A 25,485-nucleotide genomic window follows, 5' to 3' on the forward strand; every position below is an offset into this window, starting at 1 on the left:
TAAAATAAAGGTTGCCATTTCAGTTGAACCATCGTGCCATGGACACTGCACCACACGTGATTTGCTGAACGTTAAAGCTTTGTTCGCCACTTTTGTATACTGGAATAATACCATATAAATTTTCAAGTTTCTTTTGTTTGAGCAGGTGAGAGAACTCAAGGAGACTGGGATAGTCGAAGTCTCAAGAATAACACTGGCGCATTAGTCTGCCATTATGGGGGCGATCATTGCCATGAACTATATTGTCCCAATTCAGTAATTTGCCAATACTTTTCGAATTTGCTAAATGTGGACCTTGATTTGGGCACTGTCTGGCTACAGTGAGTGGAAGTGTGGTGAGGTGGAGTGGTTCGCGTGCTGCACTATCACTCAAAGGACATGAGCTCGATTCCCCGTCACAGCTAAAATCTGAACTGGGGGTCTGATGGGATGGGGGGGGGGGCTTCAGCAATGAATTGAGAAAGGCTGAATATGATCATCAATACTACTATTCTGAATTACAGCCCATTGTGCCAATACACATACTTAAATATAAATGTTTAGGCAAATGTGATATTTAAGGTCGTACATTTTCTGTCAAAAGGCAGTATTAATGATGAATGTGGTAATTGGTATTTGTGCACATTTAGAGGATTCTGAATAATTATTCCAGTACTTTTTTTATTCTGCAACCATATCACGGAACAAAATGCATTACACGTTACTGTTCTATTGGCAATATGATAATTTAGAATATTTTGGTAAATCCACTGCTAGATGAAGGCCTCCCCACTCCTGTATTGGTCATGATGTATTTTTGTGTTTGACCAGACTCTGTGACTATTCTCAACCACTTTAAATGAACACACACGTTCAACAGAGAAGCAAAACAATCTAGTGAGTGGGTATTTAAATGTAATTACCAGTATTGTACTGCAGTCATTAAAATTATTCTAGCAACTACTCCTTGTGAAGTACTTAAGCACATATTTTAATTAAAAGTAAGAGCCTCTGCGTGCTGCCGACATAATCATCTTAAAGTAATTCTGGATAATGTGTACAAATTAAAATAATTATACGATGGCCATTATCATAATTGCATCATTTTAAGTAACCATTTGATTGTGGAACTAAATCTTTTATTTTACCAGGTAAAGCCCATTGAGCTATTATTTCTTTGTCAGAAGCGACCTGACCACAAATGATAGCTCAAACAAGTGGCTTATCACGTGGAAAGTGATAGCAGCCAAATACTGTAAACGCATTTTTCTAACTATTTAGACTTTAGAGTATTTGGCTGCAATAAATGTCCACATGATAAGCCACTTTGTGGCGCTATCATTTGTGGCCAGGTCGCTTTTGAAAAAAGCTATATATCTCAGTGGGCCTTACCTGGTAAAATAAATACTAAATAATCGTTTTAAATAATTGTACACGAAAAGCACAACCTTAATGTCCATACGGGTGTGGGGAATGTCCTGTGCATGATTGATGTGGGAAACTCATTCCGTTTTTTTTCTTCTCTCATGAGCGTGCGGCTACGTGGCACTGTGGCAGGGCGACTCGGTTGACTTTAAAATTCCACTCGGAATTTGATACATCACTACTGTGAAGAAGGTCAAGAGTAGTTGTCCCATGATTAAAGTGGAACTTATCAAAGCAATGTATAATTTTCATTGGTGGACTGTCAATGCTGCTGATCATGAAAAAAACCAGCATAATTATTTTCCCTTTTTAAAAAAGTTGGTTGTTCCTTAAGCAAGGCATGCAATTGCCTATTTACACATTTATGTATTGTCACCATTAAAGTAATAGTTGTGTAGTCAGATTAACAAATGTAAATAACGCTTGAATAAATTGCCAGGGTTTACTGCAATACTGTTATGTTGATTGATTTTGAATAGGTCTAAGTAGTAAATAAGAATTAGCATCTGTGAATTTTGTAACAGGTGTTATGCTCCATGTCATTAAATCTATGGCGCAAAGCAAATCTCTGTCTGAAATTATTATTCTAATTCGCGTAATCCGCCATGCATCACCAAAAAAAGTTCCGCTGTTCTTTCTCATCAGTTAAGTGACAGTAATCCGCATACTCTTTGGTTATTTCGGTAAAGTCACGTAGGTGAAAATAGAATAAAATAAAAAAAATAACTAAATCACGACGTTTCGGAGGCAACACAAGCTTCCGTCATCAGACGGAAGCTTGTGTTGCCTCCGAAACGTCGTGATTATTATTATTTTATATTCACCTGCGTGACTTTACCGAAAGAACCAAAGAGTATGGATCCTTGCAGTCACGAAAACATCAAATCTAGAAGTAATCCGCATGTTCAAAGAGTTCCTTTGTTTTTGAAAAGCAATCACAATGTTTGCCACTCAAAGCTGTTTGAATTGACACAAGTGCATGGTTTGTTACATCGAGTCAATGCACCTACGATTCGCAGGGTTGGCAACGTACGGTGCGAAAGAAGTTCAACATACATACATAAAGCAAATTAAACATGTGTTTGTCTCGATAACGTTTGGCGTGAGCCCTGCTAAGAATATTCAGCCAGATAACTTTTCAAATAAATGCGTGCACAAGTATACTAAAAATACCTGTATTATGGACTCGATAGGTAACAAATAAGTTATTGTACTGCCTCCTACAGACATCATTCTGCATCTACAAATATCATACGCACTTGTCGGCTCCATCTCTGTGTGATCCACCACATCTAAACTAGACTGTTTTATTTCACCAAGTAAGGCACCATTTAGCTCTTATTCAGATGCGACCTGGCCACAACTGATAACTCAACGAAGTGGCTTATCATGTGGAACTTGACCGCAGCCAAATATTCTAAACGCACTTTTCGAACTGATTTTAGTCTTTCATTTAGCTGTTATATCATTAACAATTCTTTTTAAAACGCCTTCTACTTAATAGCATTACCACGAGCATCATATGTTCAGTTATTCATGAATAATTATAATTCACTAAACAATACTCCCACCCTCTTACTATGTTGAGCTATAATCTGTAGGCATAATTTGCCCTTGCAGATCCAACTGTTAAAAAAGGGACACGCGTGCAGTGTTGTGTTTACGGCAAAGTGATTGATCTAAATGCACTCTGGCCTATTCCCACAGGGAAAGAAGAGCAGTGGCCATGCTGGAAACAAACTGTATACTTACCTGGTTGGAACAGCCTGACATTAATTAGGTGTGCTGCTGCCAGTCTTAGCTCCTAAGGCAAGCAGCTGAATAAGTTAATGGCTCTTCAATTAAGGAATGCATTGCACATGCTGTCACAGTCCAGTTTCTCTGGAGTTACATTGGAAATCAGCAGTAGCAGAGTTGTGGGATAGATGAACAGAAAAGTGTACGTGTACACATATATACATCTACTGTTGGATTCAGGCTCTCGTTATGGTGACAGAGGGCATGTGTGGCTAAACTCTACCATGCACAGTGTGCTTTGCACAATACCACTGCAACAGTAATGAAGTAGACGCATTCAACTGCAGGGCCACACACAATCTATATACCCAAACTGCAAGTTGAGTGACAACAAAATATATCCTCGTTTTAGGTTTATTACTCTCTCTCACCGCCGGAATGTTAATTTTGTTCATATACACGCACACGCATCTAAAATATCAATTTAGTGAGAAAAAAAACATCGTGTATTTCGTTACAGATGTTGCTGTACAATCTAACTTGAAAGCACCGAGCTCTGATACGCAATTAATTAAGGATGGAAATCAGTTAATGCAAAGCTTAAGCATATTCCAGTTTAGCACAGCACGGATATTCAATTTAAGCCGTCAAAAAACATAGAACCGAACATTTTATGGCTATAATACTCCTTCCACTTACTGAAAATGATTACACAGATGGGCAGGAAGATCATTACTGGGGGTGGGGAAAAACGGAGACATAAAATGCACACCTTAAGCACACCTCAATATGCATTTTAAAGCTGTACTACTCTGAATTCCCGTCATTGCACTGAAATCACACTCCTAGCTTGAGGACAGATGCAAGGAGGCAGCGGTCAGGCGCAATGGCACAAGCCCACAAATCGCGCGTCTTGGAAGGGACGGTTGTTGTTGGACCACACACAAAGAGTTGTCATGTCACTGAGACATACATTTGGCAAGGCAACTCGGCGCATATCGGAAGCCAAGGAACGCACCGGACATTATTTTCTCACACCAATGCTGACGAAGGGACTCCACACCGTCCAGACATCTGAGCAGAGGTGGAAGTACCGACACTTTGCCCCACCTCAGGTTTACCCACGTGTTCTCCTGGGTGAAAAGAAGTGGGAGGGGATTCGGTGATTAAAGAAACTTGCCCACTGTTTGAGACGGAAGGGGCTACGTCTGGAATGTAAGTCCTATGTGCTCAACCGGGTCACAACTGTAAGGGAGGTATATTTTTGACATGTGTGATGTGAGTTTCCCCTCATGCGTGGAGCTTCTCCAGTCATCTTCTATCTATATATATAAAAAAGTGATATTTGTGAATATGCAACAAACTAGAAATTTGGCAGGTGGGTAGTTTCCAGACTGTACACCGTGCAAAAAGTATAATTTTGTATATTTTTTTTTGGGGGGGGGGGGGGGGCGCAATAATGCATATATTTTGCACGGCAAGTGAGCTGTGACGTCACATCTGTCATGTCACCCGCATGCAGAAGCGTCACGCAGTGTGCCTGCTGATGTCACGCACACCCCCCCAACCCTCCGCGAGTAAAGTGTCATACAAATGTGTTGCAGGTCTAAGGCGTTCTTCGCACAGCATTGCTTTATTATTTGAGTAGTTCACTGCCGTACGCACCCTGAAAGTTGTTTGTCTGCTGCAAGCGCGTGTATGTGTACCTATGGACGCACGCGCGTGTGGGGGAGCGGTAGTGTAGTGGTTAGAGCGCTGCGCTACGAACTCGGCGACCCGAGTTCGATTCCCACTTACGGCCACCACCGGTGACGATTATTTGAACCGGTCCTGGGCCTCCCCGAGGTCGACTCAGCCTCAAACGAGTAACTGGTGTGTTGTGAACATCGCCGCTGGGGAGACAAAGGCGGCCGGACGTGGTGAATCCAAGTCCCGGGCGAAGCCGGGGTAGTAAAGCTAGTCTATCTATATATATATAAAAAAGGGAAATTTGTGAATGTCTGTTTGAAATGTTTAGCATACTTCCTGACATGCAACAAACTTGAAATTTGGCATGCGGGTAGTTTCCAGATTGTACACCATGCAACAATTATAAAAATATACTTTTTTCTATAAAAAAAAGTTTTGGGGGGGGGAAGGGGACGCAATGATATATGTTGCACCCATCTGTCATGTCACCCGCATGCGGCAGCGTTACGCAATGTCTGCTGACGTCACGCATCCCCCCACCCTCCGTGTAGGCCGTGTATTAATCCAAGACAAGAATCCAAGTCTCGAGCGAAGCTGGGTAGTAAAGCTAGTTGTAGAATTTTAAAAAACTTTAATCAACATGAAAGAACGAGGCATGTTTTTTTTCCAATAGGTAAGATAGATTGCACTGCATTTTCTTAGGTCAATAACCTTGCTAATTTTATCTGAAAAAAAAAAAGCTATAACACATTTTGTCTATACTAAATGTACAATGTTTGTAGGTTTTTAAGAAGTGTATTGAATGTGTGTATTGTAAACTAGCTACATACTGGATTTACCTTTTGTCCAGGTTATAAGATGTTCCAGATAATGTTCCAGAATAGAATACGCACCCCAAACTTGTGCCCGGTTTCAGTGCTATCTAAATGTGGTTGCACACACACAGACACACCGACCGGATTGATTCAAACCCAACTATTTAATATAAGAGAAAAAAAGAAATGTATTTTACTTTGTGGAATAATATATTGCCCAATGTTTACAATAAGGCATACTTTACTGCCTTAAATATACCTTTCTCAAGATTTTCATGAGGAAAGTGTTAAAAGTAAATGAAAACTAAACAAAATCTTGCTTTTAAAAGGTCAATTTATTAACATCCCAAATGTCGTTTCATTCTAGCAGTCTAAAAATATCACCCTTGTGCATCATTATAGGACAATCAATAAACCATTTAATGTTATTTCTCCTTTCAGGCAGAAAAGCAAAACCATGTTAAATATAACTATTAAAAGCAACACAAACCAATGCAATACATCAAAACACCAACCTTCATTCAGATGTCACTGATAGAGGTCAATATTGCACAACGTTTAACATGCTATGAGAATATGGTATGAAGTGTTTATCAGCTGTTAGCAGGTGGTCAATAATGTGCAAATATTTCAGCAACAGCGTCTTCAGTTCAGATTGGTTTTAAATAAAACATTTCTGCTTGAATATGATTTTCTTTAAACAATTAACATGCATTTTGTATTATAATCTGTGTATGAACATTGCCATATTTGTATGTAACAAGTTTCCCAAAAGAGCAGATCTGCCCAGAACCAAAATCAAACGTACATTTGTAAAAAAAAAACAAGCAAATATGACCAGAATGTCCACGCACGTAAGCACACAAAAATCTAAATTTACGCACACTTGTATCACTGCATTGGAAAAAAAAATCAATGGCTTTGGCACATCTTACAGAGAAAATTAAAGAGGCGATAAATCTCTCCAAATAATCCATTTAACGGTCTGAATTCCAAAATAGTACATTGTTTTATTCTCCTCATTCAGGATTTCAGCAGCTGTGCAAATGGGAGAAACGAATTATTCTTGTTGCTTTTAACTTCTATATTTTAAACACTCAAATTGCGTGTTCTTCCCATCATACATTGCGATGTAATACACAATTTAAGCTGAATGTTGTTTCATGTATATTCTCGTCTGCCAGGAGATGGCAGTGTTTAGTATCACTCCCTTATTGGCATGGGCTTTCTCTGGGAACTCAATGTTTCAATTGTGGAGTTGGCTAAACATCCCAAAATGCGTGATCCTCCTGAAAAAAAGGAACGGGACTCAGCCAGCCTTTACTTTGCAATTGACATTTTTGAATGCAATGTATTTGCTTTCTCTGTAAATGTTCAAGTAAAATTGTGTCTATTAATAATTACAATCATTTAACAGTACTCCAATTGTGTAATAAATGTTAACTTTGCAAATTCGGACATGACACCATTGGCAAACAATTGCCACGTATTCAAATATAAGTCTTTAATATCCACTTTGCAGTACATAACCCAATTTGATAATACCCTAATATATCACTGGATGGATATTGCCATCATTTACCATTCATTATTCATCATTACTGCTTCCAGCAAAGTGAAAGAGTCGGCATAAGTTTTAGTCAAGCTGGGAATGGAGTCTCAATTAAAATTCTCAGTTATTACATTTTACGTGTTGCTAAAATGTTGAAATATTCATTTTTGCCTGCAATTGTGGATATTTTTTTTTACAAACCAATTCAGAAAGCTGTTTCTTGTAAACTATTTTAAACTTTAAAAAGTAAAACAATGCTATTATCTGTCAATACCAAAAGTGGGATAAATGACATTACATGGATTTGGTTTGTGCCTTGTGAACATTTTTTATTTACATTATTACTGCTAGGTCTATAACTAAAGCACTGAAAATACGTTTGCATTGGTTTAAGGTACATGGAGAGCTTACTTTAAAATAGCTGGCAAAACAACATTTATCGTTCCAAATGGAATATTGAATTCTATTGAACTAAGTACATTAAAGAATCCACACAAATGGAAGAATTTTTTTAATTCATTAAAATGTGCTTCAGAATTTAAATGTGATCTTATTACAAACATATATATATATCTTTAGCCATGGCTGAATTATTTGTAAACTGTTAACAGTATACATGTCAATGTCTCCACACATTAATCGTACGCATAAATATAAGCCAGTGGGGGATTTATGCGAGGCTGCCTCATAAAAAAATCAGAATTCAACAAACGTTTGTTCTACCGTGTTCTGAAAAAAAAAACAATGAAAATAAGTCATCAAACCCAACAAACCAGTTTTCTCAGCACCAGCTTGTAAAATCATCATGAGTGCAATCGGCGCGCTTAAGTTCCGTTTTCCAATCACACCTCAACTGGAAATCATTTCCTGGCTCACACATGCAAGTTTAATTTAAACAAGAGGGGAGAAAACCTGTTGATTTTGTTTCTGTTTATGTTGGTACTAGTCTGCATTAACAAACCATAGTAATAAAACACAATGTGATAATTGTGAAAAAATTCTAGGAGTAGAAATGTCTGAAATTACCTTATTTAGTAGAAACCAGTTGCAGCTGCACTTGGACACAATCGTGAAGGGCTTGCAATCAATAGAATCCTCAGACATTTCTGGGTTCCTGAGACCTTTTCAAATCCACAGGTTTTCATTGATTTTTTTTTTTATAAAGCAATGTTAATGTCACATACAGCCCTCTCAGCATTTAGGATACCCAATAGAAATATTTAATGTAGAGTATCGTCTTTACCATAACTTCCCAGTGACAGATTTTGTAAAGGCATGTCAACTCTAAGCTGCCCAATATTTTCGTTACCTTTTGCACAATTTCGGACTTCAAAGCAGTATAGCTGGTGTATGCACAAAATATAAGAGAAGAACCCAATCAGCCTCATAGTGTTTCATGTGCCAGATGCATTTAAGAGATGAATATCCAGCAAAAGTGTACGTGACACGCAAGCTTAGGACTATGAGCATGTCAGCTAGAATCACGAGAGCCAGCCTATTCATCTTCTGCATTGTCATTTGCGATTTGTCATTACACGTTTAAATGCAAATTGTATTTCCACTTACTCAAACGTTATAAGATATTTAAAAACATACCACCCAAATACTTGCAATTTTAAAACATTTATATAAAAGTACAAACATTAGAATATATATTTATTTTCAATATCGTGTATTTACCTTTTGTTGCCTCGGACAAAAGACACCCACAGTATATTTACCTGCCAAGAAGTTTGAGTTAAAATGTTTCTAACCTACTGCATACTAAATACTACAGAACATTGGAGATTTAAAAATACAAAAAGGGAAATACAGACTATTTCAAAATGACATTTATTAAAATCACACTTTCCCCATTTTAAAGATAAAAATGGTTATTTACAAAGTAAAATCAGATGTGTACAATTGTATTTAAACACTAAACCAAGTTCTTACATATTATTCAGTTGCTATCAAGTGTCCATTGTTTTTTGTGTTCATTTAATTTCCAGTAAAAACAAAACCTCATGCTGATAAATTGTGCTTTACAGGCAGCGATAGCCAGGAATGCAATTATGATTGGTTTTATACATGTGCAGCCAATGTCCTTAAGGACATGCCCGTGTTCAACTTGAGTTAAACAATTTGTTGGCATCAATTTGAATTGCATTCCTCAACAGTTCACTCTATAACAAAATCCTCAGCAAAAGAAGTAAAACATGAGACAACTAACTGATGTCCCAGTGATGATGAGAGCAAAGAAAAGTAACCAGATAATGCCCCTAGAATAAAGCTAGATAAATGCACCCATGTTCCATAAAACATCACCTTTGAATGTAGCAAATTGAGCCTCTTAAACATCTTGAATTACAAATATCCTGCAGCATTTGGAAATTACATTTGGTGTAAAGAATGCAAAGCAATACATCTTAGATACAGTTCAAAATATTCCCGTACAAAAGAAATCGTGCTATAATTGTATATACACACACAAAATGTACATGCATATATATATATAATGAATGCATATGTACATATAAATGTATGAGAACGATGAGCAGAAGACTTTATTGAACCGCATGTCACCCGCAAGGTTTGATAAGTATACTTATCTCACTGAATGTGTTTCAGACTAATTAATAAGTGCACTCAAAGCTTACCTCGGTCATAGTTCAAAAGTTAACGTTGCCAATTCATTTACAAATAGACGAGGCTGGTAAAAATGTTAAACGGGGATTCTGAACAGTCGCATACATCTAACATGTGATATTCTACTGGGGCCTCTGCTTTGACACTTGTGCTGGTTCTAAGTGACATATATTAGCAAACTCATGTACTTATGTCACAGGCAAAATGCTGTGAGATCAGCCCAAATTCAGGACACCGACATGCATTATGTAATGTGATAAAAATGCTAAAAATTATATTACTAAATGCAATATTGCTCTTATATAAATGTGTATTTGTATTCCAGCATTGTTAATTCGTATTAAAAATAAGGGATAGAAAAAAATATTGTGGTATTATAAATTGGAAACCAGAAATCCAAAGGAAGCTGTATTTTAGGAACAGCCAAGATGGTGCTTGTATATAATTCATTAGTATAGGGCTTCAAAATGTATTAAAATATTTTTTTAAATTTTCCTTTAAGACACCTACTAATGTGGGGCAGCTTATGTTCTAATTAAAAAGTAATGCAACAATAAAAATGCATACACTCAAATACCGACAATAAAGAACAGACCCAGGTGTTTTACCCTTAGCCATGGCCATAACAGGACAGTTCCAAATGTGAATCAATGCAAATGTAAAAAAATACAACATCAATATCCACAGTGCAGAACAGAGATTACATTCTCAGCAAAATCGCACCACCACTTTATGCTACATCACCAGTTTTTTTTCCCAAAACATCATCATCATCGCCTCTCTCAAACTGCCAGGCTTCTGGCTGCCACACCAACCTATCGGAAATACTTCAGGCCTGCGACGAGGAAAAACTTCTCCAGAAATATCTCCGAGTCGAGCACGGCGATGTGAGCAGCACGTCCGATGATGGAGTTGGCCGTGCTGGGGAGTGCGTGGATGGCGTTGTAGCGCACAAGGCTGCACTCCTTATTCTCCAGCACGGGCTTTAGCAGGTTGAAGATCATCTCCATGTACACAGGACCTGTAGACACGTACCACAGCAAGTACAATCAAAATCAATTAAATGCTCCAACCTATCCAGCAGCGATTTGCCCAACGGCAATCATGACATCTTTTCATAAGTGGAATGGCTAAATGTAATGTAAAGATCAGGAAGATTTCATCCATTACCAAAAGCTTCCACATTAAAGCACAACAGAAGCAGTTTTATTTGCCTTTGTCTTTCGGGTGAGTCATGAGCACAGTGTGGTCTGTGAAACTAATGGAACTCTGCATCCCAAACAATCCGAGGCCAAAAAAATGCCTCATCTTAATTAATTTTGAGCATCGGAAGAATACCATTAATTTAAGTCATGGACTAGTTGTGTGGGTCTCTCCTATATCAAATATATATGAGATGCAGCAGTTACTGGGTGGTGGAGGAAACTGTACCGTCGGAACTGTGCAAAATGGGCCAGTGGCAAATATGCTGACCACTAGGCTACTCAGCCATGTAGTCTAAGAACATTTGTCCAAGTTCTCCTTTCGCTAGACTGCCCATTAGCAGCATCAACATTGCCAGTTTTGCAGCATCAACATTACCAGAAAATGCTTTGCATTTCGTGCACTTTGCTTATGAAAAAATAAACAGTACACTCCCTGCAAAGCCTGTGCACTGCTCGTAGAGATGGTATGCAAGCTGTTAGCCAATCAAAATACGGACACCGAATCAACATTAAAATACAATAGATATAATTTTATATAAATATTCTCAAAAGCAATGTTTTAAGAAAATATTTTAATAATTTTGTGTAGTATTAATGCCATTTGCAGAATATTTTTGTATTGCAAAGTCACAATGCAGACCAAATACTTTACAGAAGATAAGTATACAACTATTTTGTGGAGCATCATTTTACGTCGACAAGCGTAGTAATTTAATATATATTTTTTACAATAATTTTACAGCTTAATTTTTTTGTCACAATAGTCAATTGCATTTATACTGGCTACGAATGAAAACAAAGGTATATAATACATATTTGATAAGATAAAATGAATGATTATACCGTTGGTTTCAATGGTCCATTTAAAACGCCACAATGACGGAAATCGATAATAAATGAAATGGATGATTGTGCATAAAACAAAGATAGGAAAAGTGTGCATATTTTGATTGGGAAAACTAAAGAAAATATTAAAAGGTGCTAACAATTTAACACCTAATTCTACTGATAAATCATTTTTTATAATCAAGTGATTCAAAAACGATACACTCATCAGTTGCACGAAATTGAATCCACACTGGAATCGTTGCCAAAAGCGGTCACCCTTTGATGCAGGCAATCAATTCAGGGCTCTGCCTGATGGGGCTCTTCACCTGACTGTTTGTCCTTTGTGGCCGTTTTGCAGACTTCAATGCGCGCCGAGTGGAAGGGAACGTAACGGTCTTGCATTGAACCCACAAGCACCACGTACTTAAAGTGCTGAAGTCCTGGAAAACAGCAATCACATTGGCGTGAGCGATGGGAACATGCAGGAGGCACCAAAGGACACTACTGGACTTAAGCGAGTCCTGTTTCAACACATTCAATATAAATACACCATGTGGTTAGGAGGCAGCTTTCTCTTCCATAACAGGGATATGCATGAATGACTTACTGCAAGATATTTTAACGCACGAGCGCACTATACCAAGATAAACCATTTATATTATGGACAAATACACAATTTGTTGCATTCCAACAGTCAGTCATATTCATATTTCCATTGTAAAAATCAAGCCAAAGAAAAAAGTAAATTATTAATAATTATAAAATTAATGTTAGGAAATTTTTAATGACCAGCTAGATAGCCTTGAGGTCACACCACACACTCCAATAAACCATTTTGCAATACAAAAGCTACCCGATGCCTACATGACATACCAGTGGTTTTCCTATAAATAAACCTGTCATCGGAATATGGAATTTCCATCCACTGTAGACATGTCCTACCAAGTTAATGAAAAAAATAATGGATTATTACTATAATAGCCCAGAAATGTGTGTAACGCGCGTAACGTCACTCCACATGCCGCACCCCCATTATTAATAATAAAATAATCATGAGCGGGTGGATTTTTACACTCGTGTAGAAGAAGGTCGAGCGGAAAAATATAGTTTTTTTCGCAAAGTCACTTCAAATATGGCGTTTCTTTACAAAAAAAAATATGCGCAGCACACTGCTACATCCGTACGTGACGTCACTGCAAAAGATAAAAATAAATAAAAATGTTACGCAAATTCACTTAAAATTGTATGTTTCTTTACTGAAATTTTATCAAATAATTCTACGCAGCAACAAAGTGCTTTAGTCTTCTTGGTTCTTTCGGTAAAGTCACGTAGAAGGGAAGTAATAAAATAATAAAAACAAAACATAATAAAATAATATAATTCTCACGACGTTTCGGCCACAATGCAAGCAGCCGCTAAAAGCGAGCTGCAGTCACGAAAGCTTTAAATCGAAAGTGCTTTTGGTTTATTTATTTCTTCAGCACTTTAAACAAAAGGTAAGTCTAATTTTTGCTTCTAAATTATGATAAAATATATACATTTCTCCATGATTTTCCAGATATTGTATCGAATTCAAATTGATTTCAACCCCAGCGAGTGAAAGCAGAAGAAAATAAAGTATCACAGCAGCGATTTTGAACTAATTGAAGGTGAACATTAACAACTGCTGTTGCGCGCATATGCGGGGATGATACTGTAATGCGGGCGAAAGCGACCTTCCGGATGTGACGTCACGAGGAGGCGGAGCCAGGTGACGTGGGTGAAAGGTAGGGGGTCCTTAAGCGGGTAAACCGGAAGGAGAAGGCAGTCGGGGTGTGAATGGAAAGGTGTGGGGCCACGCGGGCGTACGAGCCGAGGGGGCACCGTCAGAAGCGGGAGCCAACCTTGGGAACAGTAGGGAGCTACTGGGAGGTGTAAAGCTGCAGATAGAGATAGGCAGTAAGGCTGTGTGTGAGGGGCAGCGGGGTGGCTGCCAAGAGTCGCAGGAGCGACGAGAAGGCGAGACAGCACGAGGCTGTCAGAGCTGCAGCAGGAACAGCCAAGGGAGCTGAGTGAGAGTACAGCAGCGGAGCTGCTGTGGGGCTGCAAGAGCGACAAGAACAGCAGCGGGGCTGCTGATGTGGACTGGAGTGACATCGGAACCAGCACAGAGAGAATAAGAGAGACAGCCGTGTGGGAACGCAGTACGGACCGAATAAAAGGACACTGAGCCAGAGATCGTGGTCAAGTCTTTTATTACAATACTCTTATGCGGCGACGGAAGCTCATTTCATGCTAATCTCTCTCCCTAATCTCTCTCTCTAATCTCTCCCATTAACACAACTGACATGCTTGCGTCCGAGTTCCAGCTCAGACCCCCCATCGCCACAAATAACCTCTTGTTGTAAACAGCTCTCTTGCTGGTTCAGCAGTTCCACTGCAGGATTATTTTATCTGCCTTAGGACGACCGCTTGTGTTGCGATCGAAACGTCGTGATATACAATTTTTTTTTCTACCTACGTGACTTACCGAAAGAACCAAAGAGTATGGATTCCTGCAGTCACGAAAGCTTCAAATCAAGATTTAATTGAAGGTGAGTTAAATACAGTGACATGAAGGGACGTGTTTTATGACATAGTTTCGTGAAAAAGAATCACTGCCATTAATACAGTACTACAGTGAAATGCAGTGAAGTGTTTGATTACATCGTTTTGTGCAAGATTCACTGCCATTAAATTTACACAAGATACAATAATACTCTGGTCAATTTTTTAGTTACTTTAATGGTTATGTTTGGTCTTTTTTAATTGAAAACCTACTTCTGACAGTATAAGCAGTCTACTTTCTTCACTCTACACTTTCAATCGTCCATCGGGGAAGGAAAATTTGTCAGTTCAAAGATTCAGGTGAGTTTAAAGCAGTGCTAAAGTTGTGTGAAGTGTTTATTAAAATTATTTTGAGACAGAAATTGTTTGCCTTTTAAAATTGCACAAGATACACAAGAGTCCGTGCTCAAATAATTACAGCTCTAACTCAATCGTGTCGGAAAATCCTGCGGACGCATTGAATCACCCTCCAGAATTTCAAACGCCTTCAGGAATGCTGCCACACACATTGGCACTGAAGACAAGCGTTATCATCATGCTGCTGCAAAATCTTAACCCGAAGAACAGTCTTTGCAATGGAACACGTTTGATGGCCAAATCATTACAAAATAACTTCATCACAGCAAACATTGTATCGGAATGCAACCGAGGCGAAATCGTCTTCATCCTGAAAATCGACCTAACTCCAAGTGATGTCACTCTTCCTTTCGTACTGAAAAGACGACAAATTCCGAAAATTGAGATGACGATCAACACGTGCCAGGGTCAGACTTTTGAAAGTGTGGATATTTATCTCAATGAACCCGTGTTTTCCCATGGACAGTTGTACGTGGCTCTGCCTAGATCGAAAAATCCTCAGCGAATCAAAGTGTTCATCAAGGATAGTCAACTGCAGGGAAACCTTTTGAACAGTGATAAGAGATTCACACAAAATATCGTATACCGAGAAATCTCCCAAAGTCCTTAATTTCATTTTTTAAGTTAAGAAAAATGTATTTACGTGCAACAATTCCTAAAAAGAATTACAATCACAAGAACATGTAAATGTACATCTTTAATATGACAGCTTCCGTCCTAGGAAGGGCAAAAGGCTAGTCATTCAATAATATATCTATGGGACCCTTTTTGCTTGTATCAAAGGGTCCAATAGATACAACTGCTCAACCAGAGGTACTTGCAATGCTTTTGTGCCATTCGCCTTTTGGCATTGTAGTATAACACTGGTGAGACAAGGCCATACAGGAGGCTGTCTCTGGTGTAGGTCAATCAGGTTCAAGAACAATGGGTACATTATCGAAGCATGTTTGTTTTGCATATTTTACCAATGCAGACTTGACACATTGCAATAGGTGCCTATTTGGTGTTTGAACATCTTAACACCTGTATTATTTTCGGAAAGGATAAGGCCTAATCTTTTTCATAATTCAAGAACGTAATCTATCGTGTGTCTGCATGAGGCATGATGCAAAAATACATGTACAAACCATCAGAGGCTTGGCACGTACTTAAAATGTGAAGGGAAAAGGAGTCAGAAGTGAGAAATAAATGACATCCTAAGGACAACTGTTCTATTGTTTGTGCATGGGTTCGGATTATGTATTGCACTGACGTTAAACACTCACCTGTCTTCTGGCTGAGTCTATAGAGGAAGGTTTGCCGTGGGTCTGAGTGGTCACGGCAAGTCAGCTGCAGCAGAGAGCCAGACTTTTTCCACTTCTGCATAAACCAGAGGCCTGCAAACAAGGAACACGCGTTTTTATGACTGCCCAACCTCCATGTCTCCAATTGCAAGGAGTTGGAGAAATCTGGGTCGTAAAGTTTTAAATATAATCATGAAAAAGACCTAAATTATGCATAATGCAATAGCCATTTTCCATAGCTACACTCATTCCTCAAGAGGAGTGAGAGGCTTTTCTCTATTCATTCCACGTTATTTTTTTATTCCACTTTCAGCTAAGTTTAGTGCTCCCAATGCCTCGGCTCTGCCAGAAACCGCAATTAAAGTTGTAAATCTTCCTTGTGCCTTCTCTTTGAGGTATATTAACTTTAAATAATGACCACAACATTTATATAAAAGACAAATTCGACACATTAAACATTCGGCTGTGCAGAACATATGTATTCCAGTGCATAGCCCTTAGCTAGGCAGTACAGATAAGAAACCTTTATTTCCATGTTTTCGATTTGCTCTTCTTTCAAGCAAAGTTTTACAAATGGTATCACATCATCTAGCCAAGCTTGTATATAAATGTTGAAAGGGCATGAACCACATTCTCTCACGAATGTGAAAGGTAAACAAACTACAAAAATAAACCATACAAACACAGAATGCCATATTGGTTGCACAGACAGTTTATTATTTGCGACCTACGTACACAACTGTTGGAAAACAGTACAAATATGATCGGTTTTAAACTATTCATGGATTAAGATCTCTTGTTTAAAAGGATTATAAAACCCTGTGTATGTAACAGGACATTTTTATAAGTTAATTATATTACTTGTCGGAGAAAAATAAATGAATAGCTGCAAGCTTGTGCAACATTGGATATATATCACACAACTTGTCAAATTCTGCCACAGCGAAAATGAAACACAAATGTGTTTGTACTCGTACATAGATCGAATGGAGCACTGTATTTGTAATCTTCACACTTATTATCCCTCGCAGGTCATACGGGTGAGCTGTCCACAAACTGCTCTATGGACAGGCACACATAAAAGCACGCCACACTTGCTTATTCCCTTGCCTATGCGACCGACTCTCTGCGGCCATTCTGTCACCAGTTTGTGCGTCAGTTGTCATTATTGTTGTATGTCAGAGCCAAGTCCATTTGCTTTCATTTCATTCGAATTGTCATCATCAATAAAAGCGAGCTCAGTAAAGGCATGCCGAGCTTCGCATGCATATAAGAAGAATATGGTGGTTTAGCAACCCACATGCAATTCACCCTCACTTTATACACATACACCCATGCACACTCACCTACACACACGTGTACAATAAAAGTACAGCCCTACAAATTACTGCTACCTGCTGACGAACTGGGGGGCATGCGTGTATAAAACGTAAATCACGCATGTAAATATGTGAACATCTGTGCCATGCGCACAGACATTCCATAATGAAGAGACTTTAATCAGAGATCAAATACCAATATACATACTCAGATTCAACGTGAATCTATCATTTCTTAATGTTGCAGGACCACATTATTGTGGTAACTTATCATACAATGTTATGAGCAATAAGGTCATGACATTGTAAGCTAGATCTTTAGGAACAGAGGAGACAGGGCTTCTGAGTCACATTTAATTAATACATTAATTTGTATTTAGCCTTGACCCTGATAACCTGAAAATACTTTTCAGCACACAGTGCAGGTAAAATAGCATACATTGGTTTCTGTTCATACCAAATTACATTGGACTAGACCTTTTGTTCGACAGTTGACCTCAGTTAATTGCCTCATAATTGCATAATTAGCCTGCATTACTACGTTGCGTTTTAAAGACTCGTTTCTAAGCATGTGTTTGAGAGCGAGTGTGTGTGTGGGTGTTTCGGACAATGTTCCTAACATTAGCATACACTGATCATTAGACGATTTAATGAGAAGCATCCAACATGTGCTCTTTGCATATTTTGCATTTCAATCTACTTATGTTTGCTGTCTAATCAACCAATGGTACAATTCAGCATCGCCTATAACTATGATCATTCCGTGTTGAAATAAACCAATTATTATGCAGGTTCCAAAATATACTGGCACTGGCCATGACCCGTGAATATACAAATGGTAAAAGTGGAGTCTCCGCTATTAACTGTTCAAATATGTGAAAAATACATTCTGCATTTATAACCGTGGTGCTTAATGCAAAGACCTCTGACCTAATCCACGAGAACGAGACAAAACTGGAAATGATTTGCATGTCTTTATTCCTATATTCACTGCACCACCAAGCTGTTGGATGTCGGGCTGTGTGCAGTCATGAGTGCAGTCCAAGGCATGCCGGGCATGGTCACACATGTGTGCAATCAAGTGACACGGGGGGTGGGTTTTGTCGGTCACGTACAACAACATTTGTGTGCCGACTAAACTTTCCTGCAAGGCAAGGCGACCTTTAGAAGGTAGTAGAGCAAGTAGCCCGTAGGCCTATATGTACATATATATACGACTCTTATCCCATTGATTTTTCTACTTTTACTTAAATTTACTCAGTCTACTCACGCACAAAAATATTCCATGGGTGAAATATCCTAATGCAGAACCACTTGATATTTTTTTTCAAACTCAGCAAGGTTTTTCTACACAAAAAAGGCATTATTTCCTAGTATTTTTACTCTTAAACATTTGGTTGGCCTTTGACCAAACCATACGCCCGATCTCATCAAGGTTTGAGCATGGATAGCGATTTGATGGGTATCTACAATGCATAGAACAGTAATGTAACCGGCAGTGGGACTATGTTGTAAGCAGCAGGCAGTGCAGAAAAATCCATTGTTGAACTCCACTATGCTCCAAGGTCTATGCTCCCTATATTCACCCAACCTGCACTGACCAGACTGGTGAAGTATGGTCAAATAACCCCCGTGCCCCATATAGAGTGAGGAGACCCTCATTCAGCAGTGGATTTACAATAAGGCTGTACATAAATACATTGAAGTCTGGGTTTACTTTTAAATATTTAAAGACAGGCTAACAGACACAACATCTCAAGGTGAATATGCCATGAAATCTAATGCCTAACTCACTCTCCAACCCAGACATGAATCCTCCACTGAAATGCAAATAACACAAGAACTTTAATCTGTGACTACACATGAAAAAAAAAAATCTAAATATGTTCATCCATCAGTCTATTGGCTTTTCAGTCAAGTATTACTGCAATATCAAAATAAAAAAGTATACCTGCGAACTCATGAATTAATTTCAGAAACAAAACATTAAAAGGGTCAGTGTTAACATTTAAAATTAACACTGACCCATAATAAAGTTTTACTCCAGAGTTGTTTCTAGTGGTTCGGAAGCCATGTGTTTGACACACCACTGGCAAGCCAAACAAGCATGGGCAGTACACTCATGCTTGTTTGAACTTTGAGCCACAAGACAACCGCTTTAAGTTTTCCACAAAGTGGAACTCATTTTAATCACCAGTCAATCTATGACCAGAAGTTGAACCCACATTTCCTTTTCGGAGGTGAATGCTCTTGCTTACATTTCATTATACTGGCAACTCATTTTTATAAACAGGCGATTCAAAACGCTATACTCATTCATTTGCACTAAATAAAATCCACACCGAAGATGTTGCCAAAATCTGCCACTCTTTGAACCAATGCTCAAGGATAATCTCCACAGTACAGATGACTACATAATGTATTGGTGCAAGTAGGAGCGCACTGACCAGTATTGACGAGGGTGCTACTGTTGTACAGGGTGCCCAGGTGGGGTCCGGAAAGAGACAGGAAGGTGTGCAGCTTTGGCAGGTAGTACTTGAACCGTGGTCTTGCCAGCACCGAGCGGATGATGATGTTTCCCAGGGAGTGACCAACAAAGCTGACGATCCACAAAATCACAAATCAAAACAGAAACTGAGCAGAACGGTTTGACATTAGGATGCATACAACCTGCAGTGCCCATGTAGGACCCTGGGTTATTTCTAAAGGAAAGTCATGTTAATCACTTTCACTTATCATGAATTGACATGTACGCTCATCTTACAATTGTTTTTAGTTCAAATCCTGTCAAAGGAGGGATCAACTCCAACTCAATCCATAATCACTCCAGAGTCCATGTAATAGGAATGTGAGATTTTCACCACTGGCATAGATCAAGAAACAGCAATGAATGTATATATTTTTGCTCGATTTGAATGGAACTGAAACACGTTCATGAAAAGCACAGATACTGTGCAGTAATAATTCCTGCACATTGCGTACATCTGACCGTGAGAAACACGTACCTAAATGCTGATCTAGGTCAAAGATATGAAGAGAGCAATAGTTATTTGCATTTATCGCTTCCGTGTACAGAGTTTGATAGAGATCGGATTTAAATTGCCATTGTTACAAATGGGACAGTCATGAACACAGACAGGTTGAGACAAGAGTGAAAAAAGATAGGGTCTGAGAGACAAACTCAGAGAAAATAACAATGAGACAAATGCCCATTCTCACTAAATTCTGTGAAAAACATATTCACCAAAAGAGACAGGAGATTATATATTAATGCATTTAATTCGAATAGCTGAATGCTCCACATTTTAAAACAGCTTTGTAATGGTAAACCTTTATTATTCGAAACGATGTTTTTGTCGAATGTTAATTCTACACTTCACAGTTGAAAACGATGTTTATGTTACATATTTTCATTCCATAAATTAGGTGCAATTGAATCTTGCAAAACACAACACAGCTAATGTGATTCACCGGGAAATTAATGATTAGTGATAAAACTTTCAATTTGCATAAACAAATATTTTTAGGTACTTATTTTTATGGACATTTTTTTTCCACCAACATCTCTTTTGCACATTCACAGCAAACAAAGCAAGTTTATTCATTCCACGTGTGTTGTGGGGTTAGATGGAGGTTGCATCCAAGGGTATTAAATAATGCAATTCACATGCGATCAGACGGGGCCATCTGCAGGTAGGATTAGAGTGTGATTGAAGTCTTCCTTATCTGGCAACGGTTTGGTCATAACTCACAGCTGCCAAACGAAGAGAATTAACTACGGGAAAAATGCCAGTTCCTGTTCAATCACACACCCATTACTAAGGCAGACCTCCACCTTTCCTGAATTCTGCGAGCACAACTCTTTCAATTTCATGTTAAACAGTGCACAGCAATGGGAATCTAAACCTGCTTAATGAGGGTGACCACTCTCCTTCTGAAGACTGATAATTTCTATCGGGAAACGTTTTGCCCAATATATAAAATGGCTCTCATATTCGCTCTCACTGACAGATCAAGTGCGATTCCATTGGTCTGTTTAAATTAGACATTCATGAGTCCACTACTCAGCAGGTGATACGTATTGGTCACTGCCATGGCACGTTATTGAAAGCAGTGCAATGCAGTCCATCAGTGTGCATCATCTGAAAATCCATATAACCTTTGCTTGCCTTTGTACACTATGGCCTCAATTCATCCATCTTAGTCGCCTTTGAGGTGAAGAGCAACTTGTCACCCTGACAAAGTGTGTCTGCATGTGTCTGTTATTAATACGCTGGCCCAATGAAAACTGCACAAGTACCATATTCATCAAACACTGAAAATGTTGATCATTTACCTGAGTAAGCTGAGGCCACACTAAGGCTTAATCAGTTGCTGACCTTGACAGCTTAAGGCTAAAGATGACATGAAAGCAATCTTCCATTTAGAGATAGCACACCTCAAAATAAACGCCACTCAACAGCACTACACCATTAGAGCTGACAACGGCATCTGCAGACACAATACATTCCCCACGGAGCATACACTGCATAAGAGTTTGTTTAAATATGCCAGCTACATCTGAAGACCTGCCATAGCTGCTTATAATCTGCCGCTGGTTTTATTATTTGACCACAGTTCTCAAGGTCACTTCCAAAAAGAAAGCTGAATTTAAAATCCACCATTACAAAATGTTGCATTTGTACTGCTGCTCTCATTTTATGTGTTACACAACCTTGGCTATGCTTTTACGCAGCATTTTTTAAACATGGTCAATGCAATTGGTCTCTTAGAGAGTTATTGTGACTGTGTCAGCTTTAAGCAACAGTATAATCAAACGGGTGGCACTTCCAATGAAACGCGATGAACGATGCTGGATGGCCACAATTTAAGGCTTGGCAGAGTCTGTCTGCATAATTTAACGTACAGTTTTCACTTTGCATCCATTCGTTATTTTACTAAGCAGCACTCGGCAACTGGGCTAGCTAGCAAAACATCATTTGAAATACTAATGTAATGTTATATAGGTCTTACGTTGTAAATGAACAATAACATGTTCACAATTTAACACTACCATTTCCACCGTTTTTACATCATTGCGCATCATCCATAAGTAAATTACAAAAAAAAGTAAGTGGGTATGAGCATTCTGGATGAAGGGAATAAAGATACAGAACATCGAATGTTCATGTACAATGATAGTACCCATTAATTTAACTACAAAAGCAACAATTGACACAATCAATACCCATGTTTGTATGACAAGTACCTTGCACACACAAGGGACTGATATCCATGTTAACACACATTAAACCAGAAATTCAATGTTTGTACCGATGCAAAAACGCTTAAAATTAGCAAGAAGGCACACGTCAGTTATTACTGGAAAATGACACTGAGACTGTGCCATGATAATGTCAGCTACCAGAATATTATTACATAGACCGTGCAGGTCTGCATAGAGCCAATGTAAAATAGAAGGTCCAGAATCTCATCACCTTAATCAAGCGTTTCCTAGAAAAGAATGCTGTGCAGAAATACATTAATTATAATAAAATGTTAACCAAATTTGCAATGAGGAAATACATTCATCAATTCTCTATTTACAATAAAGCCCGTGCCTATTGTAATAAATAATCACTTAGCAAAGAAGATACTGAGTATTTTACAACAAGCAGATCTTATTAATACATTCTTGACAATTCAATTGCAGTCAAAATAAAAAAGAATTTTTTTGCAAAGACAGAGACGTAATAATGACTTACCTTTACGAATGATGTCAATAGGCATTTACTGTACTGTTTAAAACGGACAATGTAATACTTTTTAACATTAGCAGAATTACAATCCTTGAACTTGTGCAACGTGGTTCAGTGGCAACTGCTATACATGTTAAGCTATTCAACCACTTTGACGGCATGAAGCATGTTCCATCAACTACTACTACACAGGATTACTCACTTTGTCCGTGCAAAGCAAATTTGCAAGACTGCAGGGAGTAATTATGCACCAGGATTCACGAATGTATGCAAATCTTATTCGTTTCTGTGCAGAGTGTGAATTATACTGTGTGTGCATGGTATGTGAAGTTCCTGTACTCCAGGAAATGAATTCATCCAAAAAGGCTGAGATATACAGTCCAATATACTGCCAATCATTTTTTTCTTTACACATACAAACCCGCATCCTATAAATCTTAAAGAGAGCATATTAAAGATATGGAGATGACTGAGATATAGCATGCATGCACATAAAATGATTGACTGCACACTGAACACTTATAGAGTACGGGCTAGAGGATAAGGTTATATGCATATCAGCATGTGCACACCAAACACAATCTTATCACCAACAGCTGCCATGATAGCGACTACCCATTTTAGCTATCTGAGCTTTTGCAATAAGAAAAGCTACACACAAAAAATGCTACAGAATCAAGATTGGACCTACATTGTCTAGGCGATGGTAACAGTGTCTGATTTGGATTCATCTATTCAGGGCACGTTCACAATTGCAATATTTCTTCCATTTTTGAAAGGGCATTTAAGAGAAAATGTTTTACTCCATTTATTTTATGTGTGTATGTACCTGATTCTGCATAAGCTTTTTACTGACCTGAATATATTAGAGAGCAGAAATGCCACATTTCCATTCCTTCGTATCAAATGTGCAAGTTCTAACCTGATTTTGGAGACAACAAGGTTGTAGATTTGAATGTGCTGCACAATTTCATCCAGAAGGTGATCGGTCATGGTTTCAAAATCTGCAAATGTATCTCCCTGCAAAGCAGAACACAAAGCAGCACAGAATTGTTACATCAATCAATCATACGCGTGGCACACAGGCAAACTCAAACTCAAGGGTGCACTCGTCACAAAGATCGTTTTTAAATGCATAGGGATGCTACAATTTTCATATTGTAGTTTCTACAGATAAAGTTGTTTTATAGCTCGATATTTAGATTGTTTACTTTAAAGTTGTCTGTAAAGTTACAAGGTGATAGAGAAGTCGAAATATAATGAGAAGCACTGAAGTGGAAAATAAATCTTCCTTGGTGGCATGCCCTTTATTTTTCCATTTGCAGAAAGGATGCAATCCCCCTGAGGAGAAAGAGAAAATCTCCTTTCAAACCTGGATTAGGCTAGCAATAGATAGCACGAAATACAAACGTAAAAAAAAACCAATCAGAGATTTTAGCATAGTGTGAATCAATAGCACCCTTTACAATTATTGAGTCTCAAAGTACACATGCAAACCGAATGGGACACAATAACATGCAGGGAACTATGGAACAAACTTGTACACCCGATTCTGAAAACTGCACAATTTACATAATTATGGCACATCGCAAACTCAACCTATTTGAATCGTGTTTGTCGATAGATTATGTCAGAGAGCCATCATTATCTTTATTTTATAGTTCAACAAAAAAATTGGTTTCTAATGCACAAAATAAAGAGACACTGCAATACACATTTCCAAACTCTAAATTTTCAACAAAAAAACTGCGTATTGTATTTGTTCTTAGCTGTATCAACGAATGCACGGTGCCCAAAATCATCACATTTCATATTCTGCCGCTGCCATGGTCCATTTACAAAAGTGGAAGAATTGAGCACATCGTCAAGATTTTTTAAATGGAGGTGGCCCTTTTTCGTTGGGCACGCTGGTTACGAAAGCATGCAACAGCCTGTTATCTCCATCGGTCCCATTTACACCTGATTAAGCAGTCGCACTAGTGATAATGATGATAGATTTAGCACTGGCTTTGTCGAAAACGCATTGCTGCAGGCCAGCGCGAGCATGCATTAATTTACGCCAGCTCCTGTGGGGCCGCTAAAACCCATCTTTGAACGCTATGTGAATCCAAATTGTATTGTTTCGTGCTATTGTACTTTCATGCCGCAGCCGAAAAGGAGGTGACAAGTTCTGCCCACACGAACAGAAATTAATTTTCAAAGCGACAGCACCACAATTGTTTTCGTAGCAATCAGCATCGCCCTAAAATTTGCATGGCAAACAGCTATTGCTTACAGTTACAGCGAACTTCGCAATGCAATTTATTATCATTATCATGAATACTTTTCCACGCCCATTATTTAT

The 25,485-nt window shown here is 38.5% G+C and overlaps 1 protein-coding gene across 3 annotated transcripts in view; it reads right to left on the bottom strand.

Annotated features, from left to right (window-relative positions):
* Positions 1 to 5,961: 5,961 nt before the first annotated feature.
* Positions 5,962 to 25,485, bottom strand: part of FAM135A (family with sequence similarity 135 member A) — a 68,643-nt gene continuing 49,119 nt past the window's right edge. For 2 of the 3 annotated variants that reach the window (XM_078600499.1, XM_078600500.1), the window contains 5 exons: positions 24,064 to 24,161; positions 19,851 to 20,002; positions 16,067 to 16,177; positions 12,185 to 12,298; positions 5,962 to 10,846 (listed from right to left, as the gene is read on the bottom strand). In XM_078600499.1, the coding sequence (XP_078456625.1) occupies positions 10,641 to 10,846; positions 12,185 to 12,298; positions 16,067 to 16,177; positions 19,851 to 20,002; positions 24,064 to 24,161 (681 nt within the window). In that variant the 3' untranslated portion in view covers positions 5,962 to 10,640. Of the gene's footprint in view, positions 10,847 to 12,184; positions 12,299 to 13,066; positions 15,157 to 16,066; positions 16,178 to 19,850; positions 20,003 to 24,063; positions 24,162 to 25,485 lie in introns of those variants that run through there. The other variant, XM_078600502.1, reaches the window with a different exon arrangement.

Source organism: Lampetra planeri, chromosome 14 (assembly GCF_965212315.1).
Source record: "Lampetra planeri chromosome 14, kcLamPlan1.2.h2, whole genome shotgun sequence".
In the NCBI taxonomy this organism is placed as follows: Eukaryota; Metazoa; Chordata; class Hyperoartia; order Petromyzontiformes; family Petromyzontidae; genus Lampetra; species Lampetra planeri.